Source organism: Cyprinus carpio, chromosome B5 (genome assembly GCF_018340385.1).
Source record: "Cyprinus carpio isolate SPL01 chromosome B5, ASM1834038v1, whole genome shotgun sequence".
Taxonomy (NCBI): Eukaryota; Metazoa; Chordata; class Actinopteri; order Cypriniformes; family Cyprinidae; genus Cyprinus; species Cyprinus carpio.
In genome coordinates, this window is record NC_056601.1 from 22,495,711 (window position 1) to 22,516,910 (window position 21,200).

At 36.8% G+C, this 21,200-nt stretch overlaps 1 protein-coding gene across 2 annotated transcripts in view; it reads left to right on the plus strand.

The window, feature by feature from the left end:
• Nucleotides 1-20,289, plus strand: part of LOC122137497 (cell surface glycoprotein MUC18-like) — a 64,944-nt gene extending 44,655 nt beyond the window's left edge. The window contains exons 2-16 of one of the 2 annotated variants that reach the window (XM_042724933.1): nt 4,190-4,314; nt 5,319-5,544; nt 5,637-5,707; nt 5,804-5,891; nt 7,223-7,402; nt 7,995-8,122; nt 14,430-14,577; nt 15,703-15,818; nt 15,942-16,083; nt 16,175-16,305; nt 16,400-16,547; nt 17,715-17,753; nt 18,479-18,608; nt 19,348-19,477; nt 19,590-20,289. In XM_042724933.1, coding sequence (XP_042580867.1) covers nt 4,190-4,314; nt 5,319-5,544; nt 5,637-5,707; nt 5,804-5,891; nt 7,223-7,402; nt 7,995-8,122; nt 14,430-14,577; nt 15,703-15,818; nt 15,942-16,083; nt 16,175-16,305; nt 16,400-16,547; nt 17,715-17,753; nt 18,479-18,608; nt 19,348-19,477; nt 19,590-19,610 — 1,823 coding nt within the window. In that variant the 3' untranslated portion in view covers nt 19,611-20,289. The remainder of the gene's footprint in view (nt 1-4,189; nt 4,315-5,318; nt 5,545-5,636; nt 5,708-5,803; nt 5,892-7,222; nt 7,403-7,994; nt 8,123-14,429; nt 14,578-15,702; nt 15,819-15,941; nt 16,084-16,174; nt 16,306-16,399; nt 16,548-17,714; nt 17,754-18,478; nt 18,609-19,347; nt 19,478-19,589) is intronic. The other variant, XM_042724934.1, reaches the window with a different exon arrangement.
• The last annotated feature ends 911 nt before the right edge of the window (nt 20,290-21,200 follow it).

Consider the following 21,200-nt stretch of genomic DNA (forward strand, 5'->3'; position numbering starts at 1 on the left):
TGTATATTTTTTATGTGCTCTCAAATAAACTAAATGATAAACTGCATTATTAACATTATTGTGATGTCACTGATACTAGTAGTACAGTATAACATTTAGATGATGTAAATGAAACTTCATAATGTTTCACTTGATTATACATTTAGTCAGGAATTATAGTTTGGAAAAAGTCTAGCTAGTAAAATGTGTACACGTTATGTGAAAACTAATACATATATATATATATATATATATATATATCAAGACTTACTCATGTTTATGATCTCTGCTGGATAAAGTGCTTCATTCTTTTTCTGAGGAAATCCAAAACTCAAATCCTGAGGTAATCCTCAGCACATCTTCTTGGGGTGAATTATGTCTTATTACTCTCAGCGCAAAGCAAACAGTAAAATTAAAAAAAAAAAAAAACTTGAAGAACAGTCTCGCTGCTTTGTTTTCTGTGGTATGGGTGTTAACACACCGCGAGCTTCACGTGGAACATTATAATGTCAATAGCGTGTTCAGCGCATGGGCGTGGTCACATTAGATATAATGAAGGGAGACGTGAAAGACGGACATCACGTTGTTTTCATATGGATGACTTTATCACAGAATATTTGTTTTTGGTAGCACTTAGTTAAAAAAAAGTAGACATGTCAAGTTAAGTTCTTTTCGGGGTTATCAGGAGAAAATGCCTCAACACGCGTATACGCGTGAATCGACTCCAGAGGGTTAATGCCAAATAAAAATGTTATTTTGGTCTAGTAGTAATTTTTTCACATTTTGCAAATGCAAGTTTTATCATAACAAAGTATTGTTGCATTCTCAGAAATGCCAGAAGGGGAGTTATAGTAGGCATTAGCATAAGTTGTCTTCTTCTATGGTCGGTTTTCATTTTTTGGTCAATTCATGGGTTGAGGGTTTTGCTGATTAGCATGGCTGTTAGCTCCTGCTGGAAGATGTAATAGCTGCAGCATCTGGGTCCAGCACCTTTCCGTTCTGAGCCTCGCACATGATATGAAAGGGGAAAAATATTGTGAAAAAGAATGAATAAAACATGGCCATGATTAAATTAAAACAATGGAATGAAATCACTATTAATGTCAGATTATTACATATTATGTAGTAGTTAATCACATTAACACAGTATGTAATTGACATACACTTTACTCCCATATATATGCGATTCATTCAGTCAGCAGATTTCTCCACAGTGTACTCATTACAAATGCTGCTGTAATGATCATGTCATCTGAGGATAATACTTAACTAGTTTTGCTTTATTTGACGTTTGATTCATTAAGGGTTTGATTCATTGCATTAAGTATACTTTTTGTCTGATTTTCATTTACTTTTTCGCTTCGAACAGCTTGTACTGTTTTAATTCACCTTGTAGCTGGTTGGTTTGGTTCAGGGCTTATAGCACTTTAACAAAGACTTTTTAACTCATTAAATTATTAATGCATCTTGTTTTAAGCACTGTTTAGTGTTATTTATTGAACAAAGATAGTGATTAAGGATAAGATCAGTACGGTTTTGAGGTGAAATTCAGAAAACCATGTCTCATTGATCACTCAATCACAAACACACTGTGAGCTCCGAGGCCAACCCATCTCGGGTGTTGTTGACACAGCCAGACCCCCTCCTTCCAGCAGTAGCTGTGCCACTGACCTCATACCGCTGAGGGGAGGGAGACAAGTGATGAGGTTGTTGTGTAGCCGCTTCACCCCTGAACCCTTGCCAACGTCTCTCTCCTCCACCAGTCACTCGCCAAGGACGTGGAAATCCCATAATAACCCGTCTCCACGGCACCCCACCAGCCCAGCTCCCTACTTCCCAGATGTTTCCAATTAAAAAGGAGGCCTTTCAGTCCGAGCCTATTTTCTGCATGCTGAGAGAAAGAGCGAGAGAGAGACAGAGAGCAGGTTTTAGAGAGATAGAAAGGCTGAAGGGAGGAAAAAATGACTTTCTTTTAATACAAAAAGACCGTTGAGGGCAGAGAGTGACATTTAAAAAGTCACAGTGGCCGGACGCTTGTTTTGATCGCAGATTTCTGAGGAACGGAAGATGAGAAGATGAATGGTATCACTCATGTCTGAGTCAGACAAAGATTTTCAGATTAAAATCATGCCTGTGGTCACAAAATCTGGGTCTCGTTTTTAAAAATGCTGTTCATTCTCTGCTTCATTGAAGGTGTGCTGCCAAATATAATCATGAAACACAAAAAGACACATGGTCTGTATTTTTTCAGTTGGTGTGGTGGCAGCTGCCAACTGGTCTGTGTTTGCCACTCAAAACCTCAATGTTGCCACAAAAGAGACGGCCAGAAAGTAAAGAGTGGGAGGATTTTAAATGAATAGTTCACCCAAAAATGAAAATTATGCCTTCATTTACTCAGCCTCACACACAAGTGTTCCACACACAAAGCAATTGTCTGGATTCAGAAGACTTGGAATATACAGTAGTACACAAGCCATACCTTTTGATATTATATCAGATATTTCTATTGTATGGAAAAGGGCAGCTTGGGCATTTTGCTGAATATCTTATTGTGTGTTACATTCGAAATGAATTAATTGATGAATGAATGAAGGTACACTAATATTCAAAAATTTGGGGTTAGTAAGACATTTAAAATAAAAAAGATGCATTAGTTTGATTAAAAATACAGTAAAAACAGCAATATTGTGAAATATTATTACAATTTAAAAATAATTATTTTCTAAATGCCATAAAATGCCATGGTGATGAATTTATTACTTATTTTAAAGATTTATAATGTTACTTTATTTTACTTTAGATCAATGTTATGTGTCCTTGCTGAACAAAGTATAAATAAAAACAATAAATAATAAAAAAAGAATCTTACTGTCCCCAAACTTTTGCATGATGGTTTTGTACATTAATAATTCATAATTTTGGGGGGTAAACTATGCATTTAACCACAACAATAACTTATAACATTTTTAACTTATAACTCATCAAACACCAAAAAAAAAAAAAAAAACTAAGCTTAACTGTTTTTAATGTCACAATGCAAAAAATAAATAAATAAATAAATAAAAAATCCTACAATAGGCTTCATTCTGAGTTATGCTATTATTTATTTCTAAAATTGACTTTTTTTTTGGTTGTTGTGAGATTCAGCTTAGTTTAAATGCATATTAATAGTTTTTCATATTCTTGCAAAGACAATCCACTTTATGCATTATGAAGTAAGTTAACAGACCATGTTTTATCCTTTGCTTTCCATGAAAATGTATTTGAGAGCCATAACATGTAATAAGTTGTATGGAGAATAGCTTGTATGGAGTTTTGCATTTTGCCTATTTTCCTATGATTCGGTCAGTGCTGATGTGGTATGGTGGCCTAGAGCATTCTTCAAAGTAATATTGCCAGCCATGTGAAGCTGTGCCAGTGTGGTTCAGCTTTCAACTTCTGCGAGATCAATGCATCTACAAAATGTGGGTCAAAAGCAAGGCTGCAGAGAATCTGCCTGCAGGATTTACATTCCTCAGCCAATTTATGCACCTCTTACACCCCTTGTGTATGTGTTTACTAAATATATTGTCTGTATATATATTTGATTATGCTTTTTTCTATCAATACATCTGATGGATGTGCATTGGAATTACATTGATTTTCCCCAATAAACAGAGCCGGAAAATTGAAAAGAGCTGCATAGATACCATGTGAGCTGTCCTGATAACAATCACAACAAGATAACAGTGATAAGTTTACTGTCTGATGTTCTCAGTTGGCCCGCATGTAATATACAGTCACAGAATTCAAAAGCTTGTCACCAGCAATACCAATAAATCTCGTCATGCACCATGCCTTCCATGTTTGTCTTTCTTCTTTGCTACGGCTTATTATAATTTAATTTTCAGTTTCCCTCAGAATTCCCTCTTTTTACCACACTAAATCAATCCTAAATAATTTTACCCCTCAATCAGTGCAGAACATGCAAAAACAGTCCACAGTTCACTTCAAATGACCCTGCACAATTTTAACAAAGAGAGCCTACTGACCTACAGTATCATTAATAGGAGTGTAACTGAGTTTTCTTTAAGGCTGTGGCTTAAACATTAGTACACAATCTAAAATACATTTAAAGCTTGTTAATGTGTTTTTTTTTCACGTGTTGATAAAGCAGCCTTTGTTCTCACATGGCCTCAAGCTCACAATCTCAGTGTGTTTTCTTTGGCAGCTTGGGCGCTAGTGGATCTGAGGATGGAGGACACTGTAGAGGTCTACATGGATGAGTCTGCAGAAATCCCCTGCCTGTATTCCTTCACCGAGCAGCCCATGATGGTCATGGTCCAGTGGTTTGTGGTGAGTCCTGAAATCTCTCAAGCTCCTTCATACTTTTTGATTTAAAGGGACAGTTCATAGTTCACTTGTGACCCTGGACCACAAAACCAGTCTTAAGTCGCTGGGGTATATTTGTAGCAATAGCCAAAAATACATTGTATGGGTCAAAATGATTGATTTTTCTTTTATGCCAAAAATCATTAGGATATTATGTAAAGATCATGTTCCATGAAGGTATTTAGTAAATTTCCTACTGTAAATATATTAAAACTTAATTTTTGATAAGTAATGTGCTTTGCTGAGGACTTCATTTGGACAACTTTAAAGGTGATTTTCTCAATAGTTAATTTTTTTTGCACTCTCAGATTCCAGATTTTCAAATAGTTGTATCTCGGCCAAATATTTTTCTATCCTAACAAACCATACATCAATGAAAAGCTTATTTTATTCAGCTTTCATATGATGTATAAATCTCAATTTCGGAAAATTTTGACTTTTTACCTAGCAATTTCTCAGGATTGCGAGTTTATATCTCACATTTCTGACTTTATAACACATTTGCAAATTGTGAGATATAAACTCACAATTGTAAGAAAATAGTCAGTCTTTTCCCCCCTCAGAATTGGACTTTATAACATGCAATTGCAAATTTATATCTTACATTTCTGAAAAATGAGTAAAAAAGACAGAATTGCGAGACGTAAACTCACAATTGCGAGAAAAAAAGTCAAAATTGCAAGATATAAACTTGCAAATGCGAGAAAGAAGTCAGAATTGCGAGTTTGTCTCCCAACTCTGACTTTATTTCTCACAATTGCAAATTTACGAGGATGAATAAATGATGACAGAATTTCCATTTTTGGGTCAACTAAGACTAATGTTTCTGGATATGTGGATATGTGTGCTCTGGCTTCACCTGGCTGATGTTAAAATGATTCAAATGTCCCCTTGGACTTACATTTGAATGAGGGACTCGAGTCATATCTACAGACCATTTACCAAGTTTTACTTCCCATCATCCACAGCAGGAACGTGAGGGTCATCGGGTCCGAATCTCATTCAGCGATCTGACCATGCAGAAGGTGGATGAGAACACGAGCTACAGCGATCGTATCAGTGTGCAATCAAACAGTGATGGAGAAACTCTGACCATTCAGGATGTTAAGCTGTCTGATGAAAGAGAGTTTTTCTGTCAGGTCAGTGGATTGTCAGCAGGCAGTGAAGAGGGCAAGACTCTTCTTAAAGTTTTTGGTAAGTCTCTTCTGTCAGTTGAACATTCTCACTAAATGGCTTAATATTGTTGCTTCTTTCCTTAATTTATGTGAATGTGAACTTGTTTTCAGACCCCCCAGAGCCTCCCGTCATTGAAGGTGTCCTCTCTGGAGTTTCTGTGTCTGGTGAATCCCCAGCTAAGGTACATCACGCTCTCAGATTCTCTCTGTGTGCATATATAATGTTTGTGTCAGTTATTTATGGTGGGTTTAAGCTGGCACTTTTTTTATTTGGTTAGATTGCATCTTGTGAGACCAGAGAAGGCTTTCCCAAGCCGAACATCACATGGTACCGTGATCACATCCCCATCCACCCCACTAGTGGCTGTGAGTAAAAAATGGACAGATTTATGTATTTTTGTCTATATATTATTATCATTCATTTATATTTATAATTCAGTATAATATAATTTTATTATTGTAAGTTATTTTATGTAATATTAATAATTTTATTTTATATTGATTAATTTGTATACAACCGTCTTAAAGTTTGGGGTCAGCAGGTTTTATCTTATATTCTTAGGAGGTGTGTAATGCTAACAAAGACTGATTTATTTAATCAAAAAGAATAGGAGAACTCTAATATTGCAAAATATTTTTACAATTGAATACTCCAGTCTTCAGTGTCACATGATTCTTTAGAAATTATTCTAATATGCTGATTTACTTCTAAAGAAACATTTCTTCTTACTAAAAATGTTGAAAACAGTTGTGCTGCTTAATATTTTTGTGGAAACTATATATATATATATATATATATATATATATATATATATATATATATATATATATATATATATATATATATAAAGAGCACAATTTATTTGAAATATAAATGTTTTGAAACAGTGTAAAAGTCTTTGTGTCACTTGGTCAGATAAAAATCATTCATCAGTTTCTGACCCCAGTATGTAAGTATAACAGTATGTAAGTATATAAACATTCATTACCCCTGCTGGAAAATCTAGAAAAACCAAACCTAAAGTAAACATCAAATCAAAATTGACCTTATTTTCTTAATACAAATTCCTTGTCATATTGTGCATGACTCATCAGTGCAGATTATACAAAGAAAAATGGATTTATGTGTGTAATTTTACATTACAGTACAATAACTTGCTTCACATCTGAGTTTGACATCACTAACTTGACTATCTTTCAACATTTTTTAAATTTATTTAAATGTAGCTAAAATAAATTGTCAACAACCAACCACAAAAAAAAATAAAATTTTTTCAATTTACTACATGTAAAATATAGTAAATGAGCATGCACAGTTAATTATCTAATATCGTAATAGCTTATATTGATTCATTAGAAAATCTTTATTATTCACAATCCACTAATGGACAATTAAGAAAATCCTGTTCTAAATTGCAGACATGTTTGATGTGGACTCGAGAGCAGTAGCTGATTATTAGATAATTTGGTGGAATCTGTATCAGCCTGGTAGATCATCTTAGTCAAGCTGTTTTGAACTGGAAGGCCACACTAGACAAGCAACAGAGTTCCAAAAACCAGCTAGACTCCTTAACTTGGTATGACCTGTTTTTTCCAGCAGGGTTTATATGAAGAATTAAGCTCTGTTTCCTCATGAAGGTTGGCACTAATGTGAATGTACTGTATGTCTGGTTGTGTGTGCGTGTGTTTCATGTCAGTGGCGAACATGGTAACTCTACTGACGAGGGAATCCAGTGGTCTATATACAGTGCAGAGTGAGTTGCATTATAAGGTGACCAAGGAAGACAAAGACGCCCACTTTTCCTGTGAAGTTAGCTATTTTGTCCCAGGAGCTGTCAGGACATCCGAGTCCAAAGGCATCAATATTACAGTTCACTGTAAGTCCATTTATGAATGAGAGTTTCTGATGAAGTGGAATGTGATATATTCAAACTCTTGCAGCTGCGACTAACTCATATTTGATCTCACAGTCTATGATTCTATCTTTTCAAATAGTATTTTCACTTTAATTGTGGAAAAAACTAAATTATTTGAAGCTGATAACACTCTTTTTGTGAATATAAGGTTAAAAGAGCACATTAGATCTGACATGGTTTTGCAGAAAACATCTTTATATTTCAGATAGCTTTAGAATATCAGACAGTGCTGCGTAGATTATTTACAAATTGTAGCCCCTTACTGATTAAAGATTACATGATAAAAAGTGTAATTAGTAATGTTATCTATTAGATTACACATTTTAAGTGCTACTTTTTGGACTGTTTTACTTTTGACTCAAGTCACATTGATTCAAATAGGATTATCTTATATAAAAACAGAACCGTGACACACCTACAAGAGTCTTAGCTTTGTCAGCACTGACTAAATAACTGAATATGAGAATAATGTTGCCTTAGCATATAAGATACATTTGAATGAAATAGGATTTCATGGCCCCTTGCTCTTTGTGTATATGCGTATGTCATATAGACCCAACGACCAGCGTGGAGATATGGAAAGAATCACCCGAGGGCTTGGTCAGAGAGGGGGACACAGTGGAGCTTCGTTGTCAAGGCGATGGGAACCCCCCAGCACCCATCATTTTCAACCGAGAACAAGTGAGAATAGCCTCTTTTTCTCTTTTATTTGGACACGTTTTTTTTCTGAATGGGAGGCTGTAAACCATTGAGTAGAAGCAGACATAGTAGACGTCTGGCCCAGACAATGTGCTTGATATGCTCAGAGTGAACAGTACCATTACTGATTTGCAGCTTTAAGTATGTTTAATATGCATTTGCTTTAATGACAGTATGACAAAATGACAACAGTGGTTCTCAAATGTTTCAGATGGCAGAATTAAAGCCAAAAATAAGAGAAGTACCAATGATCTCAAAACAACTACCTGCAGTTTTAAATGCCCCCCCCAAAAAATTTAGTCTATTCCAATCTATCCCAAAATTAAGGCCAGTCTGTGCCAAATAACTTTTTTCTTATTTTACTGAAATAACTAACTAATTAGCTAATGAACATTAGATTGTTTCCTAGCTAAAATAAATTAGACGAAACCCCATACTATGTTACACTACTGAAGTGAGACAAATTTACACTAATTAGTCCATAAATAAGTTAAAATAATCAAATAGTTAAATCTTTGTCTTACATTAATTAATCCATCAAAGAACCCAACAATGGTGCTTTTTGACAATTATATTACATAATTATAATGTATAAAAATGTATATATATATATATATATATATATATATATATATATATATATATATATATATTATATATATATATATATATATATATATATATATATACTTAGTTCTAAGTTGTCTCTGAATGGCAGTGTTATTTTAGTATTATTTACACAACATAAGTTTTTTAAATTTGTTTCTCTGTGTTTTATTTTCAAAGCAACATTTAAAATTTTTACTTTTTTTGTCTAGTATTTATATTTATATTTATATTTTATTTTATTTAAGCTTTATTTCAGTTAACAAAAACATTTTTTGTCTTATTTTTGATTAACAATAACAACACTGGTGAAGGCTAGACCACAGTGGGAAAACTGCTGTAGAATGACTGCTAAATAGAGCTGTTGAATGCTTAGTTTAGCTTAAAGACAAGTCAGACTTCAGTCAAAAAATCATAAAGGGAATGTATCATAATTTTACATTACTCACTGTATAATATTATTTGTAGTTTTTGGACAAACCAAAAAAATGTAGTTTTAATGATCATTTTCCTCCCATCTTTACAGCTAGTTGAGGCATTATTCACTACGTATTACTTCAGCATAAAAGAGAAGGAGATTTACAAACCCAATTCCAAAAAAGTTGAGACACTGTACAAATTGTGAATAAAAACAAAATGCAATGATGTGGAACTTTCAAATTTCAATCATTTATTCAGAATACAACATAGATGACATATCAAATGTTTAAACTGAGAAAATTTATCATTTTCAGGGAAAAATAAGTTGATTTTAAAATTCATGGCATCAACAACGCATCTCAAAAAAGTTGGGACAAGGCCATGTTTACCACTGTGTGGCATCCCCTCTTCTTTTTATAACAGTCTGCAAACGTCTGGGGACTGAGACGACAAGTTGCTCAAGTTTAGGAATAGGAATGTTGTCCCATTTTTGTCTAATACAGGCTTCTAGTTGCTCAACTGTCTTAGGTCTTCTACTTCCCATCTTCCTCTTTATGATGTTCCGAATGTTTTCTATGGGTGAAAGATCTGGACTGCAGGCTGGCCATTTCAGTACCCGGATCCTTCTTCTACTCAGCCATGATGTTGTAATTGATGCGGTATGTGGTCTGGCATTGTCATGTTGGAAAATGCAAGGTCTTCCCTGAAAGAGACGACGTCTGGATGGGAGCATATGTTGTTCTAGAACTTGGATATACCTTTCAGCATTGATTTTTCAGCATTGACTTTCAGTTCGGTCGCCGTCCAGGTCGCTCCGCTTAGATTGTGTTTTTATTTACTTTTTTACCTACTTTTGCTTTCTCTTTTTGCACACATAACCTCTGCACTGATCACTTACGACAAAGGAACACTTTTGGACATTGGATACCGCTTCACTAACCTGTTCCAGGACACTTTATCCTCCAACCCATCGTGCCATCTGAGATTCTCCGGAACACCGAGATGAACAATGGCCACCTGAATAACCACCCGAGGCGACGGATCAAGAAACACCGCGGGAAACGTGCTGGGGTCCGCAACAGACTGAGAAAAAGATCTCACATCCCAAACATACCTAACACCCTCCTTCCCAAACACCACTCTCTGGAGAATAAGATGGACGATCTTAGAGCCAGGATAAGTTTCCAACGGGACATTAGGGACTGTAACATCCTTTGTTTGTCTGAAACATGGCTCACGCCCTCGGTCCCGGACGCTGCTGTAACGCCGTCTGAAAACTTCTCTGTTTTACGGATGGACAGGACAGCCGAGGCCGGTAAATCCAAAGGTGGAGGAGTGTGTTTTCATGATTAACAAGAAATGGTGTGACCCCAGGAATATCTCCACTCTGTCGCGCTCCTGCTCACCTCATCTGGAACATTTATCTATTATTTGCCGCCCATTCTATCTTCCCGGGAGTTTTCAACGATCATCGTTACTGCTGTCTACATCCCACCACAAGCTGACACCGGTTTGGCTTTGTCCGAGCTTCACGATGCGCTCAGCGGCAACATCAACAAACATCCTGACGCTGCTGCTGTTATCATCGCTGGGGACTTTAACAAAGCCAACCTCAGGCAGGTTATGCCTAATTTTTATCAACATGTATCCTGTCCAACCAGAGGACCGAATACACTGGATCACTGCTACACTCAGTTTAAGCATGCCTACAAAGCTCGCTCACTACCGGCTTTCGGCAAAATCGGACCATGCCGCCATTTTCCTCACACCGGAATATAAACAAAGGCTCGTTCAAGAACCCCCGGTGCAGAGGGTGGTGACGCGCTGGTCCGCCCACTCAGAAGCCATGCTACAGGCGGGCTCTTGATGACGTAGACTGGGACATGTTTCGGGGCAAGTTCATCTGACGTCAGCGAGTTCACGGATGTAGCATTAAGCTTTGTAAACACGCTAGCCGAACAAGCTACGGATACAATATCTATAAGGACCTTCTCTAATCAGAAACCTTGGGTGGACAGTACAATCCGTGCAGCAGTAAACAAACGCACTGCTGCTTACAACGCCGGTCTTTTGTCGGGAAACATGAGTGAGTACAAAGCATCGTGCTATGCTCTCCGACGCGCAGTAAGAGCCGCCAAACTCCGATACAGGGAACGAATAGAGTCACATTTCCAGCTCAATGACTCCCGACACATGTGGCAAGGACTAAGAACCATCTGTGCCTTTGGAAATAAATCCTCTGCTGAGGTGAGAGCAGATCCATCGCTGGCTGACGAGCTAAACACTTTCTACGGCCGCTTTGAAAGCAATCTGAGCAGCGCGAGTCTGCCGATCAGCGCGTCAGGAAGCAGCATTCAGAGCAGCGATAATCATGTAATCACGGTGTCTGAGGACGAGGTTCGGAGGGCTCTAAAGCGAGTGAATGTCAGGAAAGCAGCCGGACCTGATGGGATTTCTGGCCGTATTCTGTGGTCCTGTGCTGATCAGCTCGCTGGTTTGTTTACATCCATTTTTAATGAGTCTCTTGCTACATCGGTGGTTCCCACCTCCTTCAAAAAATCTGTCATCATCCCTGTGCCTAAGAACAATAAAACCCTCTTGCCTGAATGACTATCGTCCAGTTGCCCTCACATCAATAGTCATGAAGGTCTTTGAGGGTCTGGTTAAAAACTTCATCAGCTCCTCCATCCCGGATACTATGGACCCTCTTCAGTTTGCTTATCGCCCCAACAGATCCACTGATGATGCCATCTCTCACATCCTGCACTCTTCTCTCACACACATTGACAGCAATAACAGGAACTATGTAAGGCTGCTATTTATCGACTATAGCTCAGCTTTCAATACTATAGTCCCCATCACGCTAGCTTCTAAACTCATGGACCTCGGCCTGAATTCTTCACTATGCAACTGGATTCTTGATTTCCTCACCGGCAGACCTCAAGTGGTGAAAGTAGGCCAGTTCACCTCTAACTCCATCACCCTGAACGTAGGAGCTTCACAGGGCTGTGTCCTGAGTCCCCTGCTCTACTCTCTCTACACACATGACTGCGTGTCTTCCCACAGCTCCACATCTATTATTAAATTTGCTGATGATACTGTGGTTCTGGGCCTCACTTTCCAACAATAATGAGACCGCATACTTGGATGAGGTAGAGAAATTAACATCATGGTGCCAGGACAATTGTCTCTCTCTGAATGTGAGCAAAACTAAAGAGCTGATTGTTGACTTCAGGAAGAGACAGCAGCAGCCCTATACTCCTCTTATGATCAGCGGGACCCCTGTGGAGAGGGTGAGCAGCTTCAAGTACCTCGGCTGTAAACATCTCCAAGGACCTGACTTGGACTACACACATTCAAACTCAGGTTAATAAAGCCAGGCAAAGACTGTACCATCTGAGACAGCTGAGAAAATTCAGGGTTTCACCTGCAATCCTGAAAACTTTCTATTCAGGGACCATAGAAAGCGTATTGACTCAGTGTATATCAGTGTGGTATGGGAACAGCTCCAGTCATGACTGCAAAGCCCTGCAGAGAGTTGTGCGCTTAGCTGAGCGCATCTCAGGGTCTGCTCTCCCCTCTCTGCAGGACATCTACCTCAAACGCTGCAAAAGCAGAGCTGTTAAAATAATCAAGGACTCCATTCACCCCAGTAACCATCTTTTCACTTTGCTGCCATCTGGTAAGCGTTTCCGTAGCCTGATGTCAAAAACTGAGAGACTTAGGAGGAGTTTCTTCCCCCAGGCCATCAGGCTCCTAAACTCAAAACCAGCCTCTTAACATCGTCATATCTCCACTTAATATTCACTTTATCAGTAAGACATTCAACATTCACTACCTCACATTGACATACTGTAAGTGTCAGCCTGTTTGCACATTTGCCTCTTGTACATCCCTGGGTATCTTAATATTTAAGACTACAGTTTACTTTCATGCACATTATTTTTCACTATATATTTAATTCTACAGTATACATCTCTTTATATATTTTATATTTTTATTCTTATATTTTTATTGTTTACTTTTATTTCATTCTTTCATAGCTATAATTATGTATATTTTCATCTGTGTTGTATTCTTTAATAATTGCACTGTCCATGGAGCGGACCTGACTCACATTTCACTGCTGGTTATATATGCTCTATATAATTGTGTATGTGACAAATAAAAAAATCTTGAATCTTGAATCTTGAATCTTGAATCTTGATGGTGCCTTTCCAGATGTGTAAGCTGCCCATGTCACACGCACTCATGCAACCATATACCATCAGAGATGCAGGCTACTGAACTGAGCGCTGATAACAACTTGGGTTGTCCTTGTCCTCTTTAGTCCGGATGACATGGTGTCCCAGTTTTCCAAAAGAAACTTCAAATTTTGATTCGTCTGACCACAGAACAGTTTTCCACTTTGCCACAGTCCATTTTAAATGAGCCTTGGCCCAGAGAAAACGCCTACACTTCTGGATCATGTTTAGATATGGCTTCTTTTTTGACCTTGTTTTAGCTGGCAACGGCGAATGGCACGGTGGATTGTGTTCACCGACAATGTTTTCTGGAAGTATTCCTGAGCCCATGTTGTGATTTTCGTTACAGTAGCATTCCTGTATGTGATGCAGTGCCGTCTAAGGGCCCGAAGATCACGGGCCATCCAGTATGGTTTTCCGGCCTTGACCCTTACGCACAGAGATTGTTTCAGATTCTCTGAATCTTTGGATGATATTATGCACTGTAGATGATGATAACTTCAAACTCTTTGCAATTTTTCTCTGAGAAAATCCTTTCTGATATTGCTCCACTATTTTTTGCCGCAGCATTGGGGGAATTGGTGATCCTCTGCCCATCTCGACTTCTGAGAGACACTGCCACTCTGAGAGGCTCTTTTTATACCCAATCATGTTGCCAAATGACCTAATAAGTTGCAAATTGGTCCTCCAGCTGTTCCTTATATGTACATTTAACTTTTCTGGCCTCTTATTGCTACCTGTCACAACTTTTTTGGAATGTGTAGCTCTCATGAAATACAAAATGAGCCAATATTTGGCATGACATTTCAAAATGTCTAACTTTCAAATTTTGATATGTTATCTATATTCTATTGTGAATAAAATATAAGTTTATGAGATTTGTAAATTATTCCATTCCTTTTTTACTCACAATTTGTACAGTGTCCCAACTTTTTTGGAATCGGGTTTGTACATGTTTTTTCTTCAAATTTAAATCAAATTCCATGAACAGACTAACAGACTGACTTACATCATAACAGTCAGACGTGGAGCTGGATTCCTCTCAGGGGCTGCTGGTTCTGAAGGAAGTGTCTCGAGCAGATAGCGGTGTGTATGAATGTCACTCTCTGGGCTTGGATGCTGTGAACCATGACGAGGGGCTGGACACCCTACAGCTCACTGTGCACTGTGAGTTCAACTTCCACCTTCTCATTTTTACACACAGATTTGGAAACTAGAAAGAAAATGCATTACAACAAGCACTGTAATCTAATCATCTATCAGTATTGTTGCAAAATATGCTGACATCTAATAATGTTGAATAATTAACATTTACTCTACTATTCAAACGTTTGTGGTCAGTAAGATTTTTTTTATTAATACTTTTATTCAGAAAGAGTGCATTAAACTTTCTATTCATCCAGAAAAATACTGAAATAAAAAAAATGCATTATGGTTTCCACAAAAATAATGGGCAGCACAACTTTTTTCAACATACTGATAATAGTACCAAAATGCTATAGCAACAAATCAACATATTAGAATGATTTCTGAAGAATCATGTGACACTGAAGACTGAATGACTGTTGAAACATATTTTAAATGTCATTTTAAAATATATTAAATTGTAAAACAATTATTAAATAACAGTTTTTACTGTATTTTTAATCAAATAAATGCAGCCTTGGTGAGCATAATAGACTTCTTTCAAAAACAATAAAAACATCTTACCGACTGGTAGAGTATATTTATTAATTAAGCAGATACTTTTTTTCCAAAGTAATTTAAATTAGAAAAAAAATATACATATAATTTAACATAAAGAAAGCTACGGAGCCCCGCACATGACATGCAGGAAAAAAATAGTAGGCTAAATTGTGCGCACGATTTACTAATTCGTTCCCTCAATGTACTAAACGAGGGAACGAATTAGTAAATCATGCGCACAATTTATTTACTTTTTCTTACATGTCATGTGCGGGGCTCTGTAGAAAACAACATTATTAGAAGTAAAAAAAAAAAAAAAGGTCACTAAGCCTGCATTGTTCCACATTTGCTATTTTGCGAAATATAGAAACTGTAATAAATTCCATCATTTTAATTCTAAAAATTTAAAGAATCTGAAAGGAAGAAAGATTCTGTTTTGCTTAAGCAATATGAAAGAAATATATTTTCATCCACCACCAGAATTCACCCCAGAATAACAATTCTGTCATCATTTACTCACTGTCATTAAATGAAGCAGATATAATTCAAGTCAAGCTCACACCGACGCATTTACTCTGAAATACTGAGCTTTATGTGTGTGCTCAGATCTGGACCCAGCTGTGGTGGTGCCCAAAGACTCGGAGGTCATGCTGAAAGGAGAAAGTCTGACAGCCACCTGCAATGCCCTGTCGTCTTTAGAGACCTCGACTGTGTGGTTTAAGGTAACCCTGTAGCATCCTTCTGCAGTCTAGACACGTTAGTTTGGTCTTCCACATTCTGTTGAGAGCTTCTTCTCACCCCGTCCGTTCTTTACTAAATTTGTTTGTACACCTTTGTTTGTGTAGGATGGGATTGAGGTCGGGAGAGGACACATAATGCAGCTGCAGGATGCCACGTTTGACACAGCTGGACATTATGACTGTGAGGTGACTTTACCGTCTCTTCCAGGCCTGCTGACCAGCGGTTTTGTCCATATCATCGTACAGGGTGAGGAAGAGAGCATCAGCTGAAACTCAGCAAAAGAGCTTCAACATCAGCATATTTTTAGTTCAAATTGTTACTGGATCTGTTCCTCCAGGCGCGCCTCAGATGAAGGATGCAGAGAGAGAGATTGAGCTGATGGAGAAAGTAGGGGGTTGGGTGAATTTGAGCTGTGAGGTGAGAGGTTACCCCCGACCCGCCATCACCTGGAGCATCACCGGCAGTCAGGTAACACTGATTTCCTCTCAGCCCTCTGCTTATGTTACACTGAGCTGTGGATTGAGGCTTTTGTCTTGTGTGTGTGTGTGTGTGTGTGTTGTAGTCTCAGAGCTGGCGTGAGGTTGTTAAAGGAGAGATGGAGGATCAAGTCTACAGCGTTGTGATGCTTAAAGTCACCACTGATGCTGTTGCTGTCTGCAATTCAACAAACGACTTCGGAATAGAGACCAAGACTTTCAGCATCAGGAGCAGTAAGAGTCGATTTTCCTTATTTCCCACTGCCAATCAGGACATCCAGTTGTTTCATTAATAATAAATTGTATAATAGTAATGATTATTCATCACTATTATTAATCATGATCATAAATATGACATTAAAATATAGTTGACTAAATGTATTCTAATTATAAACATAATATTTTTATATATAAATGTAATATCTATACATCAATTACTATGTACAATTTTATACATAGTGCTGTCAAAATTAAGCGATTAATTTTTTCAGATTAACTCATTAAAAATGTTTAATGCAAGTAACAAAGGGTTGGCCACCCCACTCAACTGCTGCTGCTTCTCTCTCTCTTTTTTTTCTTGACAAAAATTGTGTTTATTTAGACACAGAACGTCTTTATAACCACAATCCGATACTGGCCTTCAGTCATAAAAAAAATGCCATTAAACAAATATGAAAAATATACTGTCTTTATGTTGTTTTTACATTCATTAAAGGTTTGAATGTGAAATTATTGCAATGAAAAAAATATTTAAAATGTTAGGTGAAATTAATCAGGATTAATTTTAGAAAAAATGTCCGATTACTTAATACTTTTTTTAAACGATTGACAGCACAATTTTATACACTAATTATTTTATAGTAAAGTATGAAATTGATAATATTTAATTTAATATTTATGTATGTATTTAATTTTTACAATTTGTGTTTTGTCTGTTATTTTTTTATGCCACTTATGAGTCACTTATGCTCACAAAGGCTATATTTATTTGATCAAAAATACATTAAAACAGTAATATTGTGAAATATTGTTACAATTTAAAAGAACTGTTTTCAATTTAAATATTTTTTTTTATGTAATTTATTCCTGTGGTGGTAAAGCTGAAGTTTCAGAATCATTACTCCAGTTTTCAGTGTCACATGATCCTCCAGAAATCATTCTATTATTATAATCAGTGTTAAAACCAGTTGTCCTGCTTAATATTTTTGTGAAAATGTACTGTTGTAACGTCCTTATTTTTCAAAGACGTCTCATCCATAGACTGTATAAAAAGTCTCATCATCAGATTTATAATATCATTTAACCATGACATTTATTTTAAACTTTTAAATGAATAGGATGTGTTTGAATATTGGTTGTTTGTAATCAAAAATGATAATGTCGTCTGTTGTTTTCTCCCAGTTCCATTCTCCCAGACTCCAACAGCTAGAAAAACTTCAGGTAACATTTTCCCCCTTTTCTGTCTCTCTATGTGTCTGTTAGAAAGTATCGCATGCTTTAAATCAACACCCAGTCCCACATTTCACCCTGCAAAATCCAACCCTTACAAACAATGAAAGATCATCTAATGTACTTGAATAATTCATGCATTTGATCCGCAGCAGCTCGGTTAGCTTGACTCTTCGTGTCGGCCTCTGGGCATATTTCAAATTCTGTGTGAAGAAAAGTCATAGAGCAAAAAAAGCCAGCAAAAATTGAAGCAGACATTACTTCAGATACAGCGTAGAATGTTTTCCAAGATGAATGTATAATTAGTTCTATGTGAATGTTTTAACAAATGTTTTGAAGTGCTGGGCTGCAACTGAGACTGTTAAACCATTATGGTGCAGATTGTGGTGGCGGCCTGCTGTTTTTACTGAGTAGATTTAACCCATAAAATTCATTCCCAGACAATTGTTTGTCGTCTCTCTGTGTTTATTTATAGCATTTGATGACGCTTCCTCTGAATGGCGCACCTTCATTTTCTTTATTTGACTCTGAGGAATATGAGTCTCATTTCATTTTACTAAAACACTCTAATAATATGTTTCATACCAAACTCGCCTCATATGTCAATTGCGTTTCAGCATGAATTAATTGTGTCTTGTTGAAATGCTGATTCTTCATTGGTTATTATAGATCAGTCAGTAATACCAATGTTGACATCTGTTGTTCTCTCTCTCTAGTTGATAATAGTGGAGTGATTATTGTGGTGATTATTGTCAGCATCCTGTTGCTGGCCATCCTGGGCAGTGTCTTCTACTTCCTGTATAAAAAGGGCAAGTTACCCTGTGGACGTTCAGGCAAGCAAGAAATGTATGTAATACCTTTTCCTTCTCTCCAGTTTATTAGTAAACATTAGTACAGGGTTTTCAAAGTGGGGTTAGGGGACCCTCGGGGGCTGCAAGGAAGTGCTGGGAAATCTGTAGAAAAGATAAGTGTAAAAAATAGAAATTAAACAAAAAATAAATTTTTCAAATACATTTTAACAATTATTCAAATAAATAATAAATGCATCTAACATTACAGCACCATAGTGAATAGAAAAAAGGCGCAGTAATGTAATATAATAAATCTTAATATTTTCCAAATAATATTTTACACATATTTATAATGTATAAAAGTATAGTTCCCTTTTACATTTTAAATTTAATGATATTCTGTAAAGTATCCTGTAGTAACATGTTAAAAACATGGTAAATGACATAATCAGTACCATGGTAATATATTAAATATGTATTAGAATAAAGTACCATTTAAATGTTTGGGGTCAGCAAGATTTTAAAATATTTCTAAAATATAAGTCTCTTGGGTAAATACTATAAATACTAAATACTAATACAAGCGTTTAAGCATAATCTTTAGATCAAATAATCTTTTTATGATCATGAGAAACAAATTCTGTCAAGTGTGTCCAAACTTTTGCAGGGGTAATTTCATAAGACTTTCTAACAGCGAATTGCATATGCAATATATAATTTAGTACAGAAGTGCAGAAAAACATCTGTGCAGCCCAGTGTTGCAGTCTGGTGTATCGGTGTGTTAATCTCTACAGCATTAATGTCTACAGCACCAAGGAGAAGACTAACAAAGATGACATCGTCGTAGAAATGAAGGCAAAAAAGACAGAGGAGTCTGTGCTACTGAAGGGCGTCAATGGGGAACAGAAACCTCCCAATGACCAGGTAAAAATATACACTTAACTCTTGTTCAAAGAACATAGCTGTTATCATGATGAGATGACCACAACGACTCGCTCTCTAACTTTATTATGTGGTGCTTTTTCCTGGAATAAAGAACAGCACCCTTAGCTCATAAGCGGAGACTTGTGGGCGACTAAAGATGGCGTCTGGTGGAGCAGCCACCTCTTCTGGATAAAGTGGACTGTACTTTTGTATCTCGTGTGAGAGCAGCAGTATTCATGCTTGGATAAATGGGACGTAAGCGATAAAGGAAGATTGTTCTCTATTTTCTACTGTTCTTCATTGTTTTTCTTCAACCATCGACCAATTTCAAGACCACGAGTTTCATCCTTTAAACACAAGCAAAATGAATTACTGAGTAAAAACATTCTTACACTCTGTGAGCACCAATTGCATCAAAAACCAATAGAGTGTTGCAGGGATGATATATTTTTGTAGGCCAGAATTTAGAAATGAGTTACCTGTTCCATCATTCTTTTGGTTAATTGTCTGAAACAAGGTCTGTGGTTAATGCAAGCTGAGGATATTTTCATGGTTTCCTATGACATTAAATATGGAAATCCAAAAGTCAATGGAAAAATCCTGTAGCGTTTTTGTTAAGGAAACCAGGGTGATGCTTGCTTCCGGGTTGGCCTACAAAAATATATCATCTCAAGCTGTTGCAACAGGCATGATGTTGCACAAATTAAAAGATTAGCTCACTTCCAGAATAAACATTTCCTGATAATTTACTCACCCCTGTGTCATCCAAGATGTTCATGACTTTCTTTCTTCAGTCGAAAAGAAATGAAAGTTTTGAGGAAAACATTGTAGGATTTCTAGGGGAGCCAATGGGTTGAAGGTCCAAGTTGCAGTTTCAGTGGAGTTTCAAAAAGCTCTACACGATCCCAGCCGAGGAATAAGGGTCTTATTTAGTGAAACGATCAGTCAATTTCTGAAAAAAAACAAAAACAAAAAAAAAACAATGTATATACTTTTTAACCACAAATGCTCTGTGATTGGAAAGGTCATGCTTGGTTAGTTCTTGGTCTGTTAGTTCTTCGGTTCAAAAAGGTAGGGCAGGGCGAAAAACTCCATCTCAATCTCTCCAACTTTAAAATCATTGTTGGTTTACCTTTTTTTTTTTTTTTTTACTTTCTTTGCAGGCTTGCTTTGTAAACACTGAGTCAGTACTTCTATGCCTATGTCACACATGACCTTTCCAACGTGACATGTATTTGCATGAAGTCGAGGTGATGAAGGCAAGATGAGCATTTGTGGTTAAAAAGTATATACGTGGGTTTTTTTTTTTTTTTTTTTTTACTATACAAGACCCTTATTCCTCAGCTGGGATCGTGTAAAGCCCTTTGAAGATGCACTGAAACTGCAAATTGGACCTTCAACCTGTTGGCCACCATTGAAGTCCACTATACGGAGAACAATCCTGGAATGTTTCCCTCAAAAACCTTAATTTCTTTTCGACCGAGGAGAGAAAGACATAACATCTTGGATGACAGGGGGGTGAGTAAATTATCAGGACATTTTTATTCTGCTCTGATTTAAATGTGACCACTATGTAAAAATGGTTTTACTAATGAATTCATTCTGCTTGTTCCTCCAATGAGGCTCAATGTCCTTTTTAGACCACAAAAATGTATATATTATAAATATGTTTAGCGATTGATCCTACTTGTGATCTTATTTGTTCTAGTTGTGCTTTTCTAAG